Here is a 24,157-nt window from a genome sequence, read left to right as displayed (position 1 = left end):
AATTAGTGAATACATGTAATTATATATGGTGACTATATATTAGTATTATATATCGTATATATACATTTTAATATATTTTTTACATATATAGTGTGTGTATATATACACTATATATATAATGAGAATAAGATCAAGTTCATGGAATGTAAATTACGACCCATAGTACAAACTATACATATAAATAGCCATTTAACATTGGTAAAAATTCAACATCTTTCCCATTTACTTAACATTCATTAAACAAATATTTATTAAGGACCTACTATGTAACCATGACTCAGCCAGGAGCAGGAGCACAGACGTTTTTATTGATGGCATTTTGAATGTAATTAATCAGGGGTTCTTTCAGGGATCAAATTTAAGTCTGTGTGTGTCACTGAACATATGTATCAATGAGGGTAAAGTATGTGTATCTGATACTACTTTTGAGGATAAGGGTTTATTTCCCACCTGCAAAATGTGTCTATCGCAAGTCACCTCCAAGGAAGCTCTCTGTAAAATATCAAAAGCCTTGTGGAGATGGGAGCAGAGGGATAAGGGACAATAAACTGTACTCTGAAGCTGCTGCTCTGAAGTGAACCAACCCCTTGCATGCACACTACATTGGCTAAAGCAATGCATATACTTATATATATAAAATCACTCCTAATTTCAAAACGGTGAGGTGTAAATAATCATGAATGACATTGCAGTCTACTACAGTGGGTTATTCACTGTTTCATTGTTTTCAGATAACAGCTGAATGCTAACAATACTGCTATGACTATGAATAAGAAGACCCTTCTCCTTCTAAGAATCACTAAGATTTTCATTCCTGTGGTTAATAGTGTACTCCATTTCTTTTTCTCTTTTAGAGATTTAAGTAACAACAGAATAAGCACGCTTTCTAATCAGAGCTTCAGCAACATGACGCAGCTCCTCACCTTGTGAGTGTGAAAGTGTGGTACTGAGTATTCATTAATTCATTGGACAAAGGGCAATCTCTAGATGCTGGACATTGCTATTGAACAAGACAGTCCGTACCCTCAAGGAATGTTTCTGTTGGGAGAAATAGACAAAAGCACAATACATGAACAAATGTAGATATTAGAAAAAGTATTGGGTTCTATAAAAAAAACAAAGAATAATTTATATTTGTGGGGGGCTTAGGGGAGATCCCTAAGATAGGGAAAATCCACCTTAGGGAAGGGATGGTTGAGGCACCAAAGTTGGGCAGGGGTAGGCAGACGGAAGCATTCTAGGTTGTATTTAGGAAATAAGTATGTTGTGTTAGGGTGACAACACACAAAAAATAACATTATATTGTGTGTTAACACTGTCAGTTAATAAGCTGCTTTAATAAGCCTTTTCTTAACTGCTTTATTTTTAAAGTATTTGACCATTCTTGGATTTCCAAATAAAACAAATTGACATCTGTATGCTTTCAGAATTCTTAGTTACAACCGTCTGAGATGTATTCCTCCTCGCACCTTCGATGGATTAAAGTCTCTTCGATTACTGTAAGCATCTTAGGATCAACAAAATATCTCTTTTCTCAGAGATCTGAGTTTGGGATTGTCTTTTTAAGGATGTAACTGCTTTGTTGATTCTTGATGCTTGAAGATACATGCATTAGGATTTATTATAAATGAGGAAATAGAAAAATCATGTCTTACAACAGCAAAGCTGTTGGACAATGTAACTTTATTTTTGGTAATACTGATTGTTGTTATAATCATTTATTTAATTATATGTAACATTAAGATATAGGGTTTATATAGTTTCAATTAACTTTGAAAGAAACTTTCAAAATTAATTTGAGAAACTTTCAAAATTAATTTCTTTAGAAATTATAGTATATGAAAACATTTTACTATAAAAATGTACTTTAAAATGTGTGAAATAAAACATGATCCTTGATCCTACTCTCCTGCTTCTGAATGGACAGTTTGATGTGCTCTCTGGTCCTTTTTCAGATGCATTTTTTTCTGTTCTCATAGATGTATGCCCATGGCTATATAACTTTTAAAAGCCACAAGTATTAATAGGATCTGTTTTTGTTCTGCCATTGTCTATTTTTGTTTAATGTATGCTTCTGAATATTTCTAGTCTATCATCTATATGAATAAAAATACATATATAAGAATATAATAGATATATATTTATACATATATGCCTATAACTCAGCTGTTTAACTGATACAGACTATTCTATTGGTGGGAGGAACCAGAACTGATTCAATCATCCTCATCTTTACTGTAATTTGGTTTAATTTCAAATTTTTGTGAGTACTATACAGTACTCTAATGAACATCCTATATATTCATCTTGGTGCAAATATGCTGACATTTCAGCAAGAATGTAGGGTGGGTGGGAAGGTACTGTCAAGTATATTGGAGGGATTCCAAAAGTAACTGTCATGTTATTCCCCAAACAAGACTCTGTCCTTTTAAAAGTTTATTTTCCCACCAACTATTTAATAGAGTACCTTTTTCAAAACACTCTTGCAGACATTGAGTATTATTTATTCTTTTTGTCCATATGACAGATTGAAAGTTATTCTGCATTCCTGTCTTAATTTGCACTTCCAATTATTAGAGTGTTTGAGTATATTTTATTTGTTTACTGAGCACTGGTGCATTTTATTCTAGTGAGCTTGATTATATCATTTCCACATTTTCTGTTAGGTACTTTCTATTTTCCTTATTAATGTAAATATCTTTATGCATCTCCTACTTGACTCTATGCTTGCAGGAATTTTTTTAAATAAAAGAATTAACCCTTATATCAGTTGCAAATATATATTATTATGTTTCTTATATGGAATATTTTATTGTTTGGATATATTTTATGTTGTCAAAAATTTCTCCCACTTTTCCTTGACGGTTTCTGGATTTTATATTGAGTCTTTGAAAGCCTTCCTCACTCCACATTTATAAAAGGGAGATCTTCTATAGTTTCTTTTAATACATCTTTATTTTTACATTTAATTCTTCATTCTGGAATTTATTTTGTATACATAATGTGAGGTGAAAGCTGTTTGCTTTCTCAGATATCCAGTTGTACTGAAATGGTTTATTTTATAGACCATCTTTTCTGCACTGATTTAAAATGCTCATTATAAACTAAAGTCTCGGAATTTCTCTGGAGTCTATGAGTTCAGAAATGTAGGAAGTTTAATTTTTCTTTTTGTTTCTTTTAGTTCTCTACATGGAAATGACATTTCTGCTGTGCCTGAAGGTGCTTTCAATGATCTTTCTGCATTGTCACATCTGTGAGTACCTGGTTTATGGATATAGGTTTAGGGTCAAACCCTTCCTAGTGAGTGACCTGGAACATTCCTCTGCCAGTTCTTTTATTGTAATATCATAAGATGTAATTGGTTTCATCTTTAAAGAAAACGTGAAGATTTTCAAACTGGATATGATGCCCTCTATAAGATGGCTTTAATTTTCCCTTCTGGCTCTTATTTTCCATTAGTCAAATTATCTTTGCTTAGCTAAACGTGTCTCTTCTACAATAATGGCTCTCCAACTTTACTAGCCTATGCTTTTTCTCTCATAATTTTCTGATTCTAGAATATCAGCTGCCTTTCAATTATCTATCCTAACCCTGCTTTTCTAAGTCACATCCCAAATATCACCTTCTCTGTGAAGCCTATCCTGATTTGCTCAAAGTGGATTTATTGATTCAGCATCAACTATGGCACCACACAAAAATAAATTCAATGTGGTTCAAGACTATAGTTTGGAAGTAAGACACAACCAAATGCTTGAATTGGGTGAAGTGGCTTTTCCTTTGTGTTTTCTCTGATTGCAACTTGTTTGTATCTCCATAGTTTTTGGAACTACAATACAACCATTTGAAAATATATGATAAGTGGAGTCCAAAATACTCATTTGGGTGAAATTCTGTGATTTTATTATTACTAGGTGTAATGTTAAGATCATGGCAAACCTAGAAGGAAGTTCAGTCAGCAGCCTTAGGATCCAAAGCCTCCTTGGCTGATGTTGAGTTGGATACCTGACGGCAACTATCTGCTTCAGCCTAAATATCAATGTCAGTTGTGCCCTAGTTCCCTAGAAGAGATTGCCTGCCATATCCTCTCCTGGTTTTGCACTTCTCTCGAAAATCCACAAACTCCAAGAAGATACGAATTTACAAAATTGAGAAAGGAATAATCATTTTTGACTCCAAAAATATATATATGATTGGAATTTTAAAACTTCCTGCCCAAAAGTCTATGCTTTTACATCTTCTTTGAATTGAATTGAAGATCCAGTAGTCAATCACATTATGTCTGCATTTGCCTTATAGAGTCTGTGTTATCAATTGACATTTTGTACATCAGGCTATCAGACAGGTGCCTATTAATATTCCTTCCACTAAACTACGATAGGTCCAGGAAGGCAGGGCCTTTACATTTTCGTCTTTAAGCCAAGAACCTACCTCTAAGCCACTCCTTTACAAACTCCATGGCTGCCACGTGCGTGAGCTGCAATATGAAGAAAGCTACTAGCTCAGAGGTGCAGGGCTGTGGTACCCTCAGGCAGAGAATGCAGCCTGAATGAGGAGGCAGCCGTTCTGCTAGTGTTATGGTCAGGCATCAGAAGTGGCTTCACAGGAAAGGTGCTGCTTGAGCTGAGCAGAACTTCCCTTCGTGTTACCAGCCTCCTCCCGCAACAGTGAGAGCAAGTGGAGTCTTTCTTGTCCTGGGCCCTGCTCTGCCTTGCATTTCATTTGTGCCTTGTCTTTTACCCCCTAGATCATAAAGAGCTCTGCTTTTTCACTTTTCTCACTTCCTCCCCTGTCATAGCAAGGACTTAAATGTTGGCAGAGATGAGATCAAATGACTAAAAAACATTTTGCTCATTTTCAGTTTGGAAGGGTTTGAATCTGACATACATATGCGCATAACATTCACTACATTCTGATTCTTAAATGGGGCATTAAAACTTCCACAGTATCAAGTATTATGACTCTACACATATATTTGGGGGGCTACCTATAAAACATAACATAACTCTCCTGGCAGTAGACCTAGAAGTCTTATTAGTTAGAAGCTAATTGTAAATCAGAAGTAAGCCGTTTTTAAATGCCATTGTACGCACCTACTGCTTCAATCCAAGCTTTATAAGGTTAAGAGTCCAGGTCTCAGTTTCTTAATCTGTAAAGTGAATTATTGAGTAAATGGACCTTATAAAGTTACTATTTAGGATAAAATGAAGTAATTCTTATAAATGGCTTATCCCAGCTCCTGCATATAGTAATAGTGCAATAAATGTTAGCTATTACCTTAATTACTTTCCTGTCACTACTACTAATGAACAACCATAAAATGAACGACTTTGAAAAGGGACAGACACCACCCAGTGCAGGTCCAGCTCAGCTCTGGTGAGCTAGCTCTAGACATCTTCAATATTTTATATTCTTTCTTTGTACTTACCTGTCCTTTATCTGCATCATTGTTCCCAACCTTTCTTTCTACTTAACTCTAACTATCCTACACAGCTTAGACTTTCTTAACCACTAGCCTCCCAGACAAGTTAGTCTGTTGGTTCTCCATCATCTTGTAAATACTTTTCCTACATCACTTCTAATGAAACTTCTTTGCATCTGTGAGTATATCCTAATGTAATGCTAATCTCCTCTGCAGCAGGGTCCTCTGGAGGTAAGAATAATGCGTTACTTATATTTGGGTCCTCAGAATCTTGCATTGTGATTTAAGTTATCAGTAAATAATTGGTGAATGAAATGTTAATGCACTCAGGGTGTGCTTACACTCAATATAAACACGTTTCTGAAAATATTAGGAGACCTTCTAAAGCGAGATGAGTGTTAACACCAGTGACAGCTCACTAAATCCCAGTGCACATCGTTCAGGAAAATGGGGAATCCCCAGAGTCTCTATTTTTTTGCTAAATTGTTATCCTCAGTAAATCTATGGGGATTTTCTGCTGAGCATCACTTTGAATTCTTTGCCCTTAGGAAATAACAATGCTTCCATACTTGTGTGTGTGTGTGTGTGTGTGTGTGTGTGTGTGTGTGCTTTTGTGGTGTTGTTTTTCCAGAGCAATTGGAGCCAACCCTCTTTACTGTGATTGTAACATGCAGTGGTTATCCGACTGGGTGAAGTCGGAATATAAGGAGCCTGGAATTGCTCGTTGTGCTGGTCCTGGAGAAATGGCAGATAAACTTTTACTCACAACTCCCTCCAAAAAATTTACCTGTCAAGGTATGGTTTTTAATCATTTGTATTTAAGAATTACTATATTAAGTAAAAAAGAAAAAAGACAACCAATTGTCACTCCAAAGGTATGGTTGAAAAGCCCAATAAATGATTATTTCTTCAGCCCATGCTTGGACAAGACAGAGCAGTTACCAGAGGTGCCCAAGTAAAGAATTAGGCTTTTCAATTAAATCTCAGAAGTAGTCCATTGGAAATGACCAAGTTTTCTTGAAAATGTATCAAAAATGTAGAGTTCACAATTTCTGGAAATTTCTGTCATAGCCTCTCACAAGTCAAATGTTTTGCTTTTGCCCTGTCTGAACATGTGCCCTGCTCCTAGGGCTACCAGGGCCCTGTGGCTTCCTCATTCCAGGTAAGGAGAAACAGGCCCTCCCGAGTGTTCAGCCCAAACCTTCTGACTCGCCTCATGTGCTGCAGCCTTCCTGTGTTGATGTTCTTCTTTCCTGCTTGTTTATATCCCTTTCTTTTCCTTTTGTTTGATGTATTTGTGAATTCTAAATATTGTCAGAATAACAAATATTATTTTCCTTTATTACAAGAATAATACATGCCCCTAAATAGGAAAATATGAATAATAAGAAACAATTTATTTTCTGCAAGAAGAAATAAAATTAACTATTTATCAGCATACATAGAGATAACCACTACTAAAGTTGTTGTGTAAATATTTCCACCGATGGTAGTCAGCTATATGGATTTAGGTTCCTTATAAATAGTGGGATAAAGTTTACTATTATACTTAGATTGTGGGGTTTTGGGGGGCTTTTGTTTGGTTGTTTTGTTTTTGTTTTCGTTTTTGTTTTTTGAGATGGAGTCTCCCTCTCTAGCCCAGGCTGGAGTGCAGTGGCACAATCTCAGCTCACTGCAACCTCCACCTCCCGGGTCCCAGTTCAAGCAATTCTCCTGCCTCAGCCTCCCAAGTAGCTGGGATTACAGGCAAGCGCCAACATACCCAGCTAATTTTTGTATTTTTAGTAGAGACGGGGTTTCACCATGTTGGCCAGGCTGGTCTTGAACTCCTGACCTCGTGATCCGCCCCCCTCCCAAAGTCCTGGGATTACAGGTGTGCGCCACCACACCCAGCCAGATTGTGTATATTTTAAGAAGGTCATTCATGATTATTAGATGGAGGAGAGAAATTCTTGAAAATGTTAAATGTCTAATCAGAAAATGTTGATTAAGCATGTTTTATGTGCAAAATTCAATCCTAGGTGTTATGGAGCATAGAGAACTTTATGGTATGGTCTTGCCTTCCATGACTTGATAAACCTAACTAAAAAGATAAGCTTTCAACATTTGAATATTTATGGAGGAAAAACATACTTAAGTAGGTAATACTGTGCCGTGGGTTGCAGTTTGAGCTCTGAAGCCCAGCCTGGTTGGAGCCAAATCCCAGCTTCACTTTTTGGTACTAGGTAACTGTAGTTTAATTACTTTACTAGTCTGTGCCTCAGTTTCCTCATTGTAAGCAAAGGTGGTGATGGTTACAGTCTGAAAGGATTTTGTTAAGATTAGATAATACAGATAAAAGACTGCCTCACACGCACAAACATTCAATATGTTAGCTGTTGACTGTATTGTTATAACATTTCAAAACACCAAAAAAGGTGATGTAGGACACTTCATAATTTATTAATAAAAAAGTAATTTTCAAAACCTATACACACCCTCAACGTTTTTAATTTGGCCTCTAATGTATTTCATAGTGGTAAATGTTTGCAAAAGGTAATTTGCAGCACATTGTAAATATTGACATTTTAAAACAAAACTCTTCGATGATTTTTTTAAATGTATCTGGTGGAATCTAAATACCAGAGCTAATTTTATAAGAGAAAAAACAAGATCCTCCTTAATATATTGCATTTTTTTTCTTAAACTGTAGTTTCTCCTTTTCTCCTTGAATTCCTATTTTCAATACCTCAGAAAATTGTATCATTTTTTACTCCAAAAAAAAGTATGTAATTGAAATTTTAAAATTTCCTGCCACCAAAAGTCTATAAGTTTTTACGTCTTCTTTGAATTGAATCATTGCTGTTAATACTAGTGCATCACTGATTGAAACTACATAATTTTTTATCAATATTTTATTTAAAGTTGAAAGTGAAATGTTATTGCAGTGCCTCTCTGAGATTATGTGCATTGATTGCAAGAATTTTTGCAATAATTGTTCTTTTACGATCCTAGCTCTCTGTTGGGATGGTGCACCCGGATAAATTTCTGGTGGACTGAGAAGTATATCATTCTTTTGTAAAGTGGGAGAGAGATGATTGTCAAAGGGGAGGCAAGGAAGATAGAACTGGCATAAAACCTTCTCTTCAGCACATTATTAGGCAAATTACATGGGGAAGTTGAGAAACTGCAAACTGATTCTGTTACACCTTTCTGTGCCCAGTGATACTCATACTTTATTTTTAATAATGCTAATGCTTATCTGTATTTCTTAAAGTTTATAATTCCTTGGAACTATTTCTCGAAAAAATATTGTAACAAAAATCTGAGAAAAGTTGCATATTTGTATTCCACTCTTAGAGCATCACAGTTTACATTGATTTGTGAAATGTCCTCGGAAGTCCAAGATAAGTCCCCTGTCTCTCTCTCTTACCTTGGGAATCCCAATTCCCTGAGACCCAACAATATTGAAATTAGACCGCTCATAACACTACAGTGATCTCTAGGTGTTCAAGTGAAAGAAAGAGTCTCACATCTCTCAGTTTAAATCAAAAGCTAGAAATTAGCAACAACAACAGCAACAAAAAGTGTAGCAAGGAAGGCCATGTTGAAAGCTGAGATAGACCCAAAGCTAAGTCTCTTGGGCCAAACAGTTAGCCAAGTTGTAAATACAAAGCAAAAGTTCTTGAAGGAAATTAGAAGTGTTACTCCGGCAAACAGACCAATGATAAGAAAATGAGGCTGGGCACGGTGGCTTAAGCCTGTAATCCCAGCACTTTGGGAGGCCGAGATGGGCGGATCACGAGGTCAGGAGATCAAGACCATCCTGGCTAACACGGTGAAACCCCGTCTCTACTAAAAAATACAAAAAAATTACCCGGGCGAGGTGGTGGGCGCCTGTAGTCCCAGCTACTCGAGAGGCTGAGGCAGGAGAATGGCGTGAACCTGGGAGGCAGAGCTTGCAGTGAGCTGAGATCTGGCCACTGCACTCCAGCCTGGGTGACAGAGCGAGACTCCTTCTCAAAAAAAAAAAAAAAAAAAAAGAAGAAAATGAAACAGCCTTATTGCTGATATGGAGAAAGTGTTAGTGATCCAAATAGAAAATCAAACCAGCCACAGCATTCCCTTAAACAAAACCCTAATCTAGAGCAAGGCTCCTACTCTGTTTTTATGAAGGCTCAGAGAGGTGAGGAAGCTGCAGAAGAAAACTGGAAGGTAGCAGAGGTTGATTCATGAGGTTTAAGGAAACAAGCCTTCTCTGTAACATGAAAGTGCAAGGTGAAGCTCCAATACTGATGTAGAAGCTACAGCAAGTTACCCAGAAGATCTAAGATAATTGACGAAGGTGTTGACACTGTTAAACAACAGATTTTCAATGTAGATGAAACAGACTTTATTGGAAGCAGATGTCATCTAGGTCTTTCATAGCTAAAGAGGAGAAGTCAGAGCCTGGCTTCAAAGTTTCAGAGGACAGGCTAACTTTCTTGTTAGGGGCTAAGAAGTTGAAGCCAATGCTCATTTACCATTCTGAAAATCCTAGAACCCTTGATAATTACGGTAAATCTACTCTGCTTATGCTCTCCAAATGGAACAGCAGAGCCTGGATGACAGCACATCTGTTTACAGCATGGTTTCCTAAGCCCATTCTTGAGACCTATTGCTCAGAATGATTTCTTTCAACATACTACTGCTTCTTCACAATGCACCTAGTGACCCAGGAGCTCTGATAGAAATACATAAGGAGAATGATGTTTATATGCTTGCTGATGCAGTATCCATTCTGCGGCCCATGAATAAAGGAATAGTTTTTATTTTCAAGTCTTATTATTTCAGAAATACATTTTATAAGGTTACAGCAGCTGTACATAGTGGTTCTTCTGATGGATTTGGTCATATGACATTGAAATCCTTCTGGAAAAGATTCACCATTCTAGATGCCGTTAAGAACATTTGTGATTCATGAGAGGAGGGCAAAATATCAATATTAACAGGAGTTTGGAAGAAGTTGATTCCAATCTGCATAGATGACTTTGAAGAGTGAAAACTTCAGTGGAGTAGGTAACTACAGATGTGGTAGAAATAGCAAGAGATTAGAATTAGAAGTAGACCCCGAAGATAGGACTGAATTGCTGCAATCTCATGACAAAACTTCAACAAAAAAGGAGATGCTTCTTATGGATGAGCAAAATGGTTTATTGAGATGAAGTCCACTCCTGGTGAAGAAGCTGTAAACATTGTTGAAATAACCACAAAGGATTTAGAATATTATATAAACTTAATTGATAACACAGTGGCAGAGTTTGAGAGGATTTACTTCAATTTTGAAAAAATGTTCTACTGTGGATAAAAGGCTATCAAACAGCATCACATAGTACAGAGAAATATTTTGGTGAAAGGAAGAGTCAATCGAGGCAGCAAAATTCATTGTTGTCTTGTTTTAAATAATTGCTACAGCCACCCCAACCTTCAGTAACCATACCCTGATCAGTCTTACCAGTCACTAACTCCAAGGCAAGAACCTTGGCTAGCAAAAAGATTACAACTAACTGAAGGTTCAGATGATCATTCACATTTTTTTAGCAATAAAATATTTTATAATTAAGGTATTGCATTTTAAGACACAATGTATAACAGTATAGTTAAAAATAACTTTTATATGCACTGGCAAACCAAAAAATTTGTTTAACTGTCTTTATTGCAATATTCACTTTATTGAGGTAGTCTGGAACCAAACCCACAATATCTCCAAGGTCTGCCTGTACATACATTCATACGTACATACATCTTTGTGTAACTCAGTATTTATTATCTGACTAGCTTGAGTTTGTTTTCATTTATTGACTCTAGAATCTCATGTACTTAATGTAGCATTAATGGAAATGTGTTTGAGGGAAAATTAGCTCTTTTCAGCACTGCCCAATACAACTTTCTATACTAATAGAAATGTTCCAAATCTGTGCTATTCAATATGGTAGCCACTGGTTACATAGGATTATAGCGCACTTACAATATGGCTAATGCAATTGAGAAAAATAATCGTTATTTTATTTTATTTACATTTAAACTGAAATATACATGCATGTCTGGTGGCTCCCATAGTGGATAGTGTAGTTGCTACAAGAACTCAGAGGAATCATTTGTGTAAAAGAAGGAGGGCTGTGAAGATTTAATGAGATAGGTGGACAGGCAGACAAGTGTGAGGATAATGCTACAGGTGGGCATAACTATGGGAGCAGAGCTTGCACTATAGGAAACTTCTGGACCTGTTCCAGGGCCAGCAAAAACAGTTGAGCTGAAACTTGTTAATTGTCAGATGATGTAAACCCTAAATTGATCATTTCAACTGTGGAAGTTCAGTGTAATATTCACTACACTATAAGATCAATAGATTGCATGTATTTCAAGGTATACTTTAAATAGCAAACAGCGTGGGTATAAGCCAGTTGGCAAGCAGTGTAAGACATTCAAGGTTCAATCAATATAATCGCAGTTGCCTTTAGAAGACTTTATAGTTTACTCAGTTTTTCTGTAACTGAATTTTAGAGTGATAGGCACTGAAACTTACAGTGACCTTTGCCAGCATTTGTTTCAGCATTTGTCAAACTATTTTGAAGTTTCATTGTCCTATTAATGAAGACTCTGCTAGTTCAAGGTTTATGACCATTTAGAATGGATCATTGCCAACACTACTATCATTACAAATAATAATAACAATAATAGCTAAGTTCTATTGAGTAGTTTGCCTAATGCTGAGTACTTTACATAGATTTTTATCTCTTTTAATCTTTCCACCATTCTTCTAGTGAAAACTATCATTTCCCCATTTGAGATATGAAAATACTGTATTTTAGAGTCACTAGGCCATTTTTAAAAATCACTCAGCTGCTGATCGGTGTCAGAATTTGAACCTTAACTCTGATTCCAAAGCTTACTGCTAAAGTTTATTTTACAGTTTTCAATAAAAGTGTTTTCAAAATACATTTTCAGTGTAAATAAGATTGCCACCCTATTATTGAAACATACTTAGAAAATGAAAATTCTGAACTACCCTCAAAAGCTTTACTAGAAATATTTACTTACAAAAATGGATTGGTAGAAAGCCAAGTATTTTAACCTATTAATTAAAATAATTCATTCAAGGAAATCCACTGAGTACTATACTATTAAGCATATATGCTTTATGAGTTTTAAAGCAACAATATAATGTTTCTTTAAATGTTTTATAATTAAGGTTTACATATTTTAACTTAACTTTCCCTCTCGTTATGCCAGTCTAATGTATTTTTATTTTATTCATGAACATTATATAAGTACAAACTCTCAATATTAAGGGTTGTCAATGTATAGTTTCAAAATATAGCAGGAAGATGAATTTTTTAATTGAATACATGTTTACATAGCTATATTTAAATACAATTTAAATGATTTTTTTCTACTAGAGGATGCCATGCCATGCTGTTATTTTGAGTCATTAATTATTTTAATAAAGAAAAAAGTGTTTTCTTTATATAAACTCTCATCAGTTTGATGCATAACAGAAATAAATGAACAGGAAGAAACTGATTATCAGATCATATTTAATTAATACCCAGATAGAGCATTCCTGAGTGGGAAGCAGATGGCCATGACTTGTCTTTATAACCCAAATGTCCTGTCCTCATCTTTTAAATATAAGATGACGTTAGAGTGATTAAGCAGTCTGCAATAAAACAGCTTTTGTCCTCTCCAGATAGTCATTGAGAAAGTCAGTGTGGAAAGTGGAACATTGTTAATTTCTAATATTTCCTTTATTTCTCTTGGTTCAGGAAGTTTTAGCTATGGAACAACTGAATTTTTTTTTATTTGAAAGACATTTATTAAATACTTACATGTGCTGAAGAGTGAACAATCACATGGAGATGACTTACATGTGCTGAAGAGTGAACAGGCTAATGGAGATGAATGATATATTTCTTCATTCATTAAACAAATATTATTCAAGTTCGTACAATGTACACGGCACTCTGTCTGGGTGGTAAGAATACAACAATAAACAATTCAGAGTAAAACCACTATTCTCATGGAGCTTATATTCTACTGATAGATACTTTTAAATAGGTAATTCTAAAAAACGGTATGGAAGTCTGGTGATAGAAATATGTATAAGATGCTAATAATATATCCATACCAAATGACTATGGAATTGTAACTGATACTGTCAGGTCCAAGAGCCCAACAGGAAATTCTTCTTGTGAACCAAATCGAATATAACACAAAGCCCAAATGGGCAGGGATCTGGTAGCCATGAGCTCAAAAGAAAGGCCGGGATATGGTGCTGAAGTACCTCATTACTTCATTTATAAAGGCCAACTGAAACGTCAAAGAAACCTGAAACCTTGACAGAACCCACGATAATGAACATTTAACATGCCACGGTTGATCTCTTCCTCTAATTTTATATGTTAGGAATGCTCTAGATTCTGGAATTCCTGTGAAAAATATCACAACTCTCAGCAATAACATTGTAATATTATAGTTTTTCTTAGCAAGATCAACATTTTCCATTTTGGACGAGTTTTTGATAGGCTTGAGTGAGAGCTTTTGTTCTGTGTCTCAAAATTATTGATATTGCCCTTAGTCATTTAATTAAGTATGAAGGTGATTAAATAATTCAGGCCTAACTACAGCAATGAAAAATTCACAAGTCAGATCAATTTTGAAGCATTATTTAGAACTTGGTCAAATCTTTTTTACATTTTCAGATTTAGTATTACTTGTACATAGTGATTATCTTGGAAATTACCTTAGATTTTGGAGGTTTTGATTTGCTTATTGGCTAAAGAGAGCATTCAGGTTTGGATATGGTAATCTGCTAAAAGTACCATTTAAAAATTGGGGGGCTATTTTATTATACTTTTTAAAACTTAAAACACTTGGAAAAACTTAACAGACATTTGTTTTTAATAGCTAAAGAGAACTAGCAATTAATGCTGTTCTTACATGTTTGACATCCATATTCTCTCTGATGCAAAGATTTTATAAAATAATTATTGCCCTTTCTATTTAATTTTGACTCAGGAAGTTCATTTAGTGGCCCAAAGTCACATGTAAGTGTTGCAAATGGCCAAGCCTGCTAATCCAAAAGGTGTAGTAATTTAGCCTTTGTGTTTTTAGTTAACTATTTTTGCAATGCAAATTTACAGGATTTTAACCTCTATCATCTGGAGATCATCTCACCCCTCCACTGAAACTAGAACACCAGTGCCTTCTATCTTGCCAATTTCAGTGGCTTCTTTTTAGTTATCTTTATTTGCTCTCTTTACATCTTCGACACTGGTGGCCACTTCTCCTTCCTCTAAAATCTCTTGGCTTCCTGATTCCTTTTATTTTTCCACCCACTTTTTCATGTAGACATGTGGTGTTCTATCTTTAGCCCTATTAAGTTCTCAGTAGATTTCAATCCATGCCTTTAAATTTCTAGCCATGGCTTTTCTTAAGAACTTCACATTCATACTGCCATTCACTTCATGGATTCTTCTCCCATGATGGCTTGCAGAAACTTAAAACACATATACTAAGACATGCATTCTCATTCCCACATCCACTCTGTAATTGATACATGTATGTCTCTACTGCTAAACTGTAAGTTTTTTCAGAAATTCAGGCATTTCACTTGTCTTTGGTCTCTTAAAATCTGGCCTAGTGCCTGGCACAGTGTAGATGCTCAGTAAATATTTGATAAATTAATGATGGAATGCTGTTAACAAATATGCATTTGGTATTATTAATAATACTTGAGAAATGCCATAATGTAATTGCAAGTGGAGTGTAAAAGCATTGGTTTTAAATAAAAACCTTTTAGTTAAATTATACCCAACGTCAAATATCCCCGGTATGTTTCCCTGAGTTGCCTTTGATGTACCTCTGACTTGATACAAGGGCAGTACTAGAGGATTTTGTTATTTGACTCATGTTTCTAAGGGATGCCAGAATGAAGGCAGATTCTAGAATACAGCTAGAAGTTTTTGTCTGGAGTTTTTGGTAATAAATCAAAATGAGATGCAGAACTCACTGGGTAGTAATAGTGGTGTCAGGTGCATAACTAGTGATTTGAGTCAAGTAAGCAAGTCTGCCTACAAGCTTTAATGGATTGAGATCCGACAGTTCTTCCATTAAAGATTAAAGTAACTGACAGAGACAGATTGTTAACCAAACTTTCTTCTCATTTTCCCTTTGAATTATTAAGCTAACCACACCTCCACTCATGTAGCTAATACTATAGTGCTCTTTAAATCACAACCAAATCTCAAATCAATCCAGTTTGCTTAGACTGTTCTCCTTCATTTCAGTGACATTAGTAAAGATGTTTATCCCTGAAGCTACATTTCCTTTCCCCTCTGTGGCACACATCTCATGAAAGCTAGTTTGTTAACAATATGTTAACGTTTCTTGGAACCAGTTAGCTTTAGAAAGGAGAAAAGCTTAAAGATCACAGTTCTTTACCAAGCAGCCATGAAAGAACACAGAGAACCTCTTCCGTTTCTTAAAGTTGTACTGTTATTTCTGGTGCTTGGCCACACCTAATTTGCAAATCACAGTTACATGACTTAACAGCATAAAGTCATGAACTCTCAGTGTTGTACCTGGTGCCCACCTCTATTTCCCATGGGTTTCATAATAGTCCCTGTAATTTCCCCAAATTTGAGCAGCTCGTAGCACATATAGAAGGTTCTCAGGGAGCCTGTGATGAATAGGTAAACAGCAAGATCTAATTTGCCTTTGTCTTTGTTGAAATTTGGACAAACAAGAAAATGACTGCGTTTCTCCTTTTAAATAAAACACTTTTTGTTCCTTGTACCTACTCCAGCTCTCTGGAAGTCTAAGAAAGAGTGTCAGTACTTGCCGTAATGTTGTCCTTGATCTCACTAGATTCCCTGCTTGACACAGATTCTGTGCCCAAGATTGCTACATATTATGGACATCTTTGTTTCACCTAGGACTAATCAAGTGTGCAAAATTCTGCCAAATGTTGGTTTGCTCATGGACAGCTGTACTTAACTCTTCCCCCATTTTATGATGACTTTATTTGGCATCTCTCTTTAGCTCTGATATCATCTCCTTATTGTATAAACAGATTAAAGTTGTCATTCTCCTTGAATAAGAAGATTACAGGAGAGGAGCTCTGAGAAAGTGTAGTGGACAGAAAATGAATCACAAGTTGGATGCAAATAGAGGACAGAAGATGGACTTAGAAGGGCAAAATATGGACAGGAAGATGAATGGGAGGAGAGCCAGATGCAAGGAATATCATTTCCAGAGATTAGTCTATAGAAACAAGCGGATTTAGATAAACCAGGTAGATGTAAAAATCACATTCCGAAAAGGATTTTTGGTTAAGGAGAATTACAAGCTACATAAAATAGGAAAAGAAAGTATATCATTTTTAGACCCTTAGAGATGTCAGAGGATGCTGCTATGTGGACTTTGTTTGACTTACAAACATCTTTTACTCAAACTCAAGTACTAGAAATAAGAAATGATCGTTGAATAACTGGGTTTAAAAAGATATGAAAAACGAGAAGTAAATAGAATGATAGCTAATTTTACCATTGGTAAAGTTGATAGTCATGAACTTTACCAACCTGAAGAAATTAGAACTCAATTATTCCCAAACCCTGTGCCACAATCAGTTCAGCAAGTTTAAGAAATTGTTCAAAGAGTCCTGGGTGTATGAGAATGCTTGTTATCTTGATTTTTTTTTTTTTTTTTTTTTTAGCTAAACTGAACATATATGAGGGGGCAACAATCTCCCATAACAAATTCCAGATATAAAAATAATTCAGCATAATTATCTCTATGGAAAACCAAATTTGGTCTTGAATAAAATGCAAATAAATTAGGTAGTGATTATTAATCAGATATGGTCCAGTGGACATTTATTAAATAAATCCCCACTATGTGGTAAAATGGACACGGACTGTTTCAGCCAGGCAGTGATGCTGCCAGTATACTCGATTAAATTCTTCAGAATGTATTCCATTTTCTTCCCTAAGATAATCTCTTAATTTCTCATCTAATTACTCAGACATCATTTTTGGAACATATCACATTCCGCAGGATGAACTTACAAACTGCCAACCCTCAACTCCTTTTATTTAAGCCATAGCCTTACAAGGTTGAAAGCACAGTAACAAGCCAAAAGACATTTTTTCTCAAGACCTTGGGATGTGGCCAGATAAATGCTTAGAGTGGTTGCATTTGCTGACTTGCTGTTTTGCTGGCATACATTTCTTCACCGTTTCATCCTACGCCTTTGTTCTGAGTTACGTTCTTTCCTGTAAACTGGTTAAGGGATCCACTAGCAATGAGCTATTTTCTTTCCTCTTGCTGACGCATATATAACTTTAGCAAGCTCAAAACCATTTGTCGTTAGGTATTATGCTAATTTAACAAACTGCTTTCGCTGTCACCATTCATTTCTGCAGTGTGCTGAACAGCTGAGTTTTTTGCCCTTAATTGATAAATAAATTGGGCAGGGTGGAGAGAAATTAAATTTCTGTGGAGCTCACTTTACTTCAGAATTAATGCCAGCAGTTTCCCAGCTGTAAATTGATATAGAGACTCCTTTAGTTATTCTAGTTACCAAGACAAAATGTAGGGGACATTAGCACTGGCACAGTCTCTCCTAGTGACTGAGGGGTCACTAGAAGAAGTAAGCTCCGCCTCTTTCCTTTAATACGGTCATCCTAGGAGCAGTCAACTTTCTCCTAATGGTAAAATAAAACCAGAATTTCAATACATATCAGGCATTTTTTAATTGATAGAAAAACTAAACACTACAGGGCACTATCATTTTCATGAATTTTAATTCAATACCATTACTTGAATATGTACTAGTATTTCCCAGAGTAAAGAATATGAAGAGACACAATGAATCTCTGTGGCCACCATATTTATTCATGTTGTCTTATATACGTGAGTTTCTTTCAGTAGATCAACAACTCAAACGTGGGTTCTAATCTGTAGAATAATTTGATGCAGGTAGGTTATGTGAGTAGAAGTTATATAGCTTTTTGGTGAAGGTACCTTAGAAGGTTAGAGCAGTAATGGTGGGGGTGCAGAGCTGCTATGCAATTATCCAGATAACTTTGCTAGAAATTGCATGTGATAAAACGTGCAATTAGAATTATTGCTGCTTGTTCCAGTGAAGATAAAAAACTACAGAGAGATTATACTACAGAGTGAAATATAATTAATGTTTACAGTAAGAAATGTAGGTGTTTTACATATAAAGATATCAGTGTCCTTGTCAGACACATTTGCCAAAAGGCATTGTGGTGAACTCTCACACACACTGCACAAAGTAGCATAGGTGGAAGATACTTTTATTGAGGATGGTACAATTCCACATTGTTAGTCATTTGTCCAGTAAGTATGTGTGAACAAAGGAAAATGGCTGTGGCTAAATATGCATTTAATCAAGACCTTGCACGGCTCTTGAAATTTTTTAAAGATATCTTCCAAAACATGAGATTGCAAGTAAAGATCATTTCAAAGATGTTTTCTTTTTGGAGAGGAAGATACAGAAACATCACCCATCACGTATTGTGCAAATGAACCAACAAATAAACCGAATCAAAAGGAAATGAGGGAGATTACAATGGAGCTTACACTTTTGGTTTATTTCTATATGCATAAAGAGGCACTGTTTTGTATCTTCTATACAAAAGTCGTACTACTGAGTCAGTGTTACCCGGGCAGATGCATTGTGTTGTGTTTTTAATTAAAGTGATGAATTTCTACTTATTTATAAAATTTGCTCACCCCACGCCACACCCACACACTTAGTCTTCTCTGGGACTGACAATAGGCATTTCTGTGAAGCAGGAGGAGGTTAAAGTACAGACAATGGCCAAGAAACACATCCACATAAACTAGTCAGCCCATGAGGGGACTCTGCGACACTGGCACCATCAACATCAGATACCAACTCAGAGTCCCACACTGACCTCAGAGAGGCTCACAGTACATCCAGTTGAGAAGGCCTCCTGTTGCATTATTAAACATCATAGGATGATGCTGATTTCTGACTTGTCATGGATGAGAGACACATATAGATATGTGACCAATAATAATTTTATACAAAATTTACCATTACATTAAGGCATACAAGTAATTATAAGTAAACTGGAAGAGCATCAGTTGGTCATATATTTCAATTAATTTTCAGGTCCTGTGGATGTCAATATTCTAGCTAAATGTAACCCCTGCCTATCAAATCCGTGTAAAAATGATGGCACATGTAATAGTGATCCAGTTGACTTTTACCGATGCACCTGTCCATATGGTTTCAAGGTAAGTAAAAGCACTTTAAGAGTCACAGTTTGAGAACATACCTTTTCTTGGTGTGCCTTTATTATTCTACTGTGCCTTCTCTATGTGCCGAGAACTGCTTTAGTTGACTTTACTTGCCCATTCTTCTCCAGGGGCAGGACTGTGATGTTCCAATTCATGCCTGCATCAGTAACCCATGTAAACATGGAGGAACTTGCCACTTAAAAGAAGGAGAAGAAGATGGATTCTGGTAGGTCATTAGTCTGTGATCATCTGTATCTGAAGTACTGGAGCAAGGATCACTAAGCCAACATGCATTGTCCTTTTCAAATCAAAGAGCAGTATTTTTCAAAGAATGCCGGAGAAAGGGTACTATGTATGGGTCCCTCTCAAAGACATTGCAATATAAAAACTAAATGGAGACACTACAGTATTATCAGCTCAGGATGCTACAAAACCAAAACTAATTTACAAACATACACACATGCACATTATGGTTAATCAGGTCAGATTAGGGCAAGACAAAGTATTAATATTGGCTCCATTATACTAATTAATAGCCAACTAGTCCGCTACTGCTAGTCATATATTCATCTGTTGTTTTGCTTATTGCTTTAACAGAGTGTGTAATGATAAGATATAGGTCCCACTGAAACAGAAAATTAATGATTTATTTCTGAGACACAATATAAGTAGACAGACTTGCTGTGAATGATTTTAATCTGGAGTTTTTAAATCATATGGTACAATTATTTCAGATGTACTTCATGAATTATGAACTGGAGCTCTTTATTAAATGACACTAATAATATCACATAAGAATGCTAATATACTACTAAAACTTGTTAGAATTTCACTTTTTAGAAGAAATAGACTTCTGCATTCTGTTATGAAGTTGCCTCTTATTCAAAAATTATTCAATACATACTCAAGATTGTTTTATGCCAGAGGAAGGATTGTATTTATTAAGACAAAGAGAACATTCACATTTTGTAATTGCAAGGAAGATAAAAATTTTATCATTCATTTTTGTTTCAAAACATCAAGGACATTATATGTATGTTAGTAGATGTTGTAATTTTAAAAATCAGAGCTAGTTCCTCTTCATTTATGAGCAAAGAAATCTGAATTATTTTATTAGAGCACAACTCAAGATTAAGATATCTAGGGCTGTGGAATAAAGCTGCTTGTGTTTTAGACCTGCAAATACAGTGAGTTTATTGACTTTTAAGACCATGGAACCGTTTGCCTTCTTGCAACCAGCATAAATTTTATTTTTTGAATGGTTTCTGCTTGGGTGGATATTACCTTACATTGATGTTTACAACATGTCATTTAAAAGCATTTTAAAAAATCAATTTCTGGTAGTTAAAAGCTCTGTGGTTGATTAGTGTAATTATGCTTTTCTCAATATTTAGAACACATGACTTCAAAATGCGGCAAAAAGATGTTTTTTGCTTTTTCTTCCTCTGGCATTCAGGTGTATTTGTGCTGATGGATTTGAAGGAGAAAACTGTGAAGTCAACGTTGATGATTGTGAAGATAATGACTGTGAAAATAATTCTACATGTGTCGATGGCATTAATAACTACACATGCCTTTGCCCACCTGAGTATACAGGTACAAAGAACAGGAAATATTTTGCCTTCGATCAGTATATCTGTTTGAAAGCATCGTTGGAACTATGTTATATATGTTTAGTAAATCATTTTATTATTTGATAAATGGTAGGTGTCTTGAAAATCAGATGTAATGTAAATAACATAAGGACTTAAAGATAGTTTCAGCTAACCAAATAAAAGACCCAGGAATCTCTGTTCAAACACATGCATCTATTATAAAACCATGCTATCCAGTAATAAAAGAAGCTATTGTCCTAAAGCTTTTAGTCCCACAATTAAATGGCATTTTTGTGCAAACCATTTTCCCTGTGGAAATCAACCCCCAGTACCTGTGTGAAAAGAGGACATTTATTTAATAGCCAAAACATAATTGAGCATTTGAGATCATTCATCTTCATACTTACATCTTTGCTAGTGAGTGAGTGCCGCTAGTAACCCATGTCCCTCAAATTAAAAGTCAGGAAGATACTGAGCACTTTGGATAGTCTTATGAGACTATCACCTTTTTTCTAACACTTTTGTTTATTTGGATGACACATCTCATTAGACTATTAATTGCTAAACTTCTTCCCTATTCAAACCAATTTGCTCTGAAGTCAACATCAAGCTTATGACTTGTCTGTTTTGTCAGAATTGATTTTTTTTTTTTTTGTGGCTCTGAATTAGAAACTTCATAGATATGCCCCTTTTCCTTTAATAAATCACTTAACATTGACAAAGGAAAAACAAGAATGTTGTACACTTTATTTGTAAGAAAAAAATGGAGAAGTAATTTTGGTCACTCTACTCAAAGTTGCTATTTTCATTTTCTGGGTGCATTTCATTAATTATATCTATTTTCATATAATTTAATACCTAGTGAGAAAATCAAAGGATGAAATTACAATGCAGGTGACTGGAGTTAACATCTCACAACATGAAAGATGAGCATACATCTGTATAATTAAATTTTCCCAGGGATTGTTTGGAAAATGATTAAAATGGAAGCTTTTATGAAGTACCCAAACTGAATTTTATTAGGTACCTTTCTTGATGGGAAAATACTAGGTAGAATAATGAGGCTCTGTTTTGGCAACCCAAATCTGTTTGAGTGACTCTGAAGGCTGCCTTTTCTAGGGTCTTATTTTTTTTTTTTTTTTTTTTTTTGAGAGGGAGTTTCGCTCTGTCCCGCTGGCTGGAGGGCAGTGGCGCGATCTCGGCTCACTGCAAGCTCCGCCTCCCGGATTCACGCCATTCTCCTGCCTCAGCCTCCTGAGTAGCTGGGACTACAGGCGCCCACCGCCCGCGACAGGCTAATTTTTTGTATTTTTAGTAGAGACGGGGTTTCACCGTGGTCTCGATCTCCTGACCTTGTGATCCTCCTGCCTCGGCCTCTCAAAGTGCTGGGATTACAGGCGTGAGCCACCGCGCCCGGCCTCTAGGGTCTTCTTTTTAATTTTTATTTTTTTGGCACCAATAAAGCACCTGATATCATGTAAAGCAGTAATAGCATACTAAGTTTCCAGCAGAAATTTGAACATGCTGTATTACCAAGTCTTATAGGACATATCTACAGACTTTAGTCTGCTTAGTGGGTAGAATTTTAGCATTATTTGATATTTTACATGCACCTTTCTAGAGTATCTAGAAAGAATGTAGATGTTACGTAGCTTTGACTTTGACACTAATATTACCAATATTATCACACCTCAGAAACTTGACATTAGCCTGTGACCACAAATTCTGGAGCCCTTTGAGCTACCCTGAGAATTTAACTTCATTGGATGGGCTGATTTAGACTTGTGCAAGAAGCCCAATGTTTGCACTAAAATCTGCTACCTGGTACCTTCTTAGGATAGAATAATTCTCTTTTTCCATCATTTTCCTGATCATTATAGAAAGGGCTTAAGACCCCAGTTAATTTTGGAGGCCTCCTTAAACCAACCCACTCTCCCTCCACCAGACAAATTGGACCCAAGCATTTCAAGCAAACTTTGCGTAACCAATACCTTCCTAAGCACAGAACCAGGAATATATATATATATATATATATATATATTTCCTGATGAAAACCTAGGCTGTGGAGCACAACTGCAATCAGGTTCTTACATGTCTTTTTGATAATAAAATTTCTAGAAGGTGGTTGAGGCCTCTTTTGAGTTGGTTTGGAGGAGTCCTCCTGCTTTGGCTTTTGATTCGCTATTCCTTATTCTTACCCATTTCTTTTGAGTCTTTGTCTTAGCTGCTCACCCTTCATTTCCCCAGCTCCCTCTCTACACCTGCTCCTCTTGAACACATGTTTTCTCCTATTCTAAGGGTCAGTTCAGAGCAGTTTCCACGGAGAAGTGTTATGAAGCCTCACTTCCCCAACTATGTCAGATCTCTTTCTTTGAAACATATCATAAATACCTAAAGCTTAGCCAAACCATTCTTCAGCCAAAATGTGACATCTATAAAAGCTGTCATCTGGGAACTTGCCATGAGTATCTGTCAAGAGCCATTTGGCTCTCCACAAGAACTGGGACTGTTTTAGTCTTTTTACTTATAACTATTGCAAATGTCAGTTTGCCTTAATTTGGGCAAAGGATCAACAAAAATACTAAACAGAAAGTACATGGCATACAAACATGAAGATACGACCATTTTATCTTCGGAGTGGGTCTTGTGGGCCATGAAGAGTTTGACAATTTGGCGTGAGAGAAGATATCTAAGTGGGGCAAATGTATAACTCATCTATTAATTGCAGTATTTTTGTGCACACGTGAAATGAGCTCATTTACAAAATTTCAAACAACCATCTGCAGATTTTGAAATCATTGACACATAAGTGACCTTTAATTATGGG

General features: G+C 35.8%; 1 protein-coding gene across 2 annotated transcripts in view; it reads left to right on the top strand.

Moving 5' to 3' along the window:
• Window positions 1-24,157, top strand: part of SLIT2 (slit guidance ligand 2) — a 375,009-nt gene that overhangs the window by 301,188 nt on the left and 49,664 nt on the right. For both annotated transcript variants that reach the window (XM_030922577.1, XM_030922571.1), the window contains 7 exons: window positions 855-926; window positions 1,428-1,499; window positions 3,182-3,253; window positions 6,051-6,214; window positions 19,608-19,732; window positions 19,864-19,961; window positions 21,192-21,331. In XM_030922577.1, the coding sequence (XP_030778437.1) occupies window positions 855-926; window positions 1,428-1,499; window positions 3,182-3,253; window positions 6,051-6,214; window positions 19,608-19,732; window positions 19,864-19,961; window positions 21,192-21,331 (743 nt within the window). The remainder of the gene's footprint in view (window positions 1-854; window positions 927-1,427; window positions 1,500-3,181; window positions 3,254-6,050; window positions 6,215-19,607; window positions 19,733-19,863; window positions 19,962-21,191; window positions 21,332-24,157) is intronic.

The sequence above is a fragment of the Rhinopithecus roxellana genome, chromosome 2, assembly GCF_007565055.1.
Source record: "Rhinopithecus roxellana isolate Shanxi Qingling chromosome 2, ASM756505v1, whole genome shotgun sequence".
NCBI classification, from domain to species: domain Eukaryota; kingdom Metazoa; phylum Chordata; class Mammalia; order Primates; family Cercopithecidae; genus Rhinopithecus; species Rhinopithecus roxellana.
The sequence above is the reverse complement of the archived record's forward strand: the minus strand, read 5'-3'. Positions and strand labels throughout refer to the sequence as shown.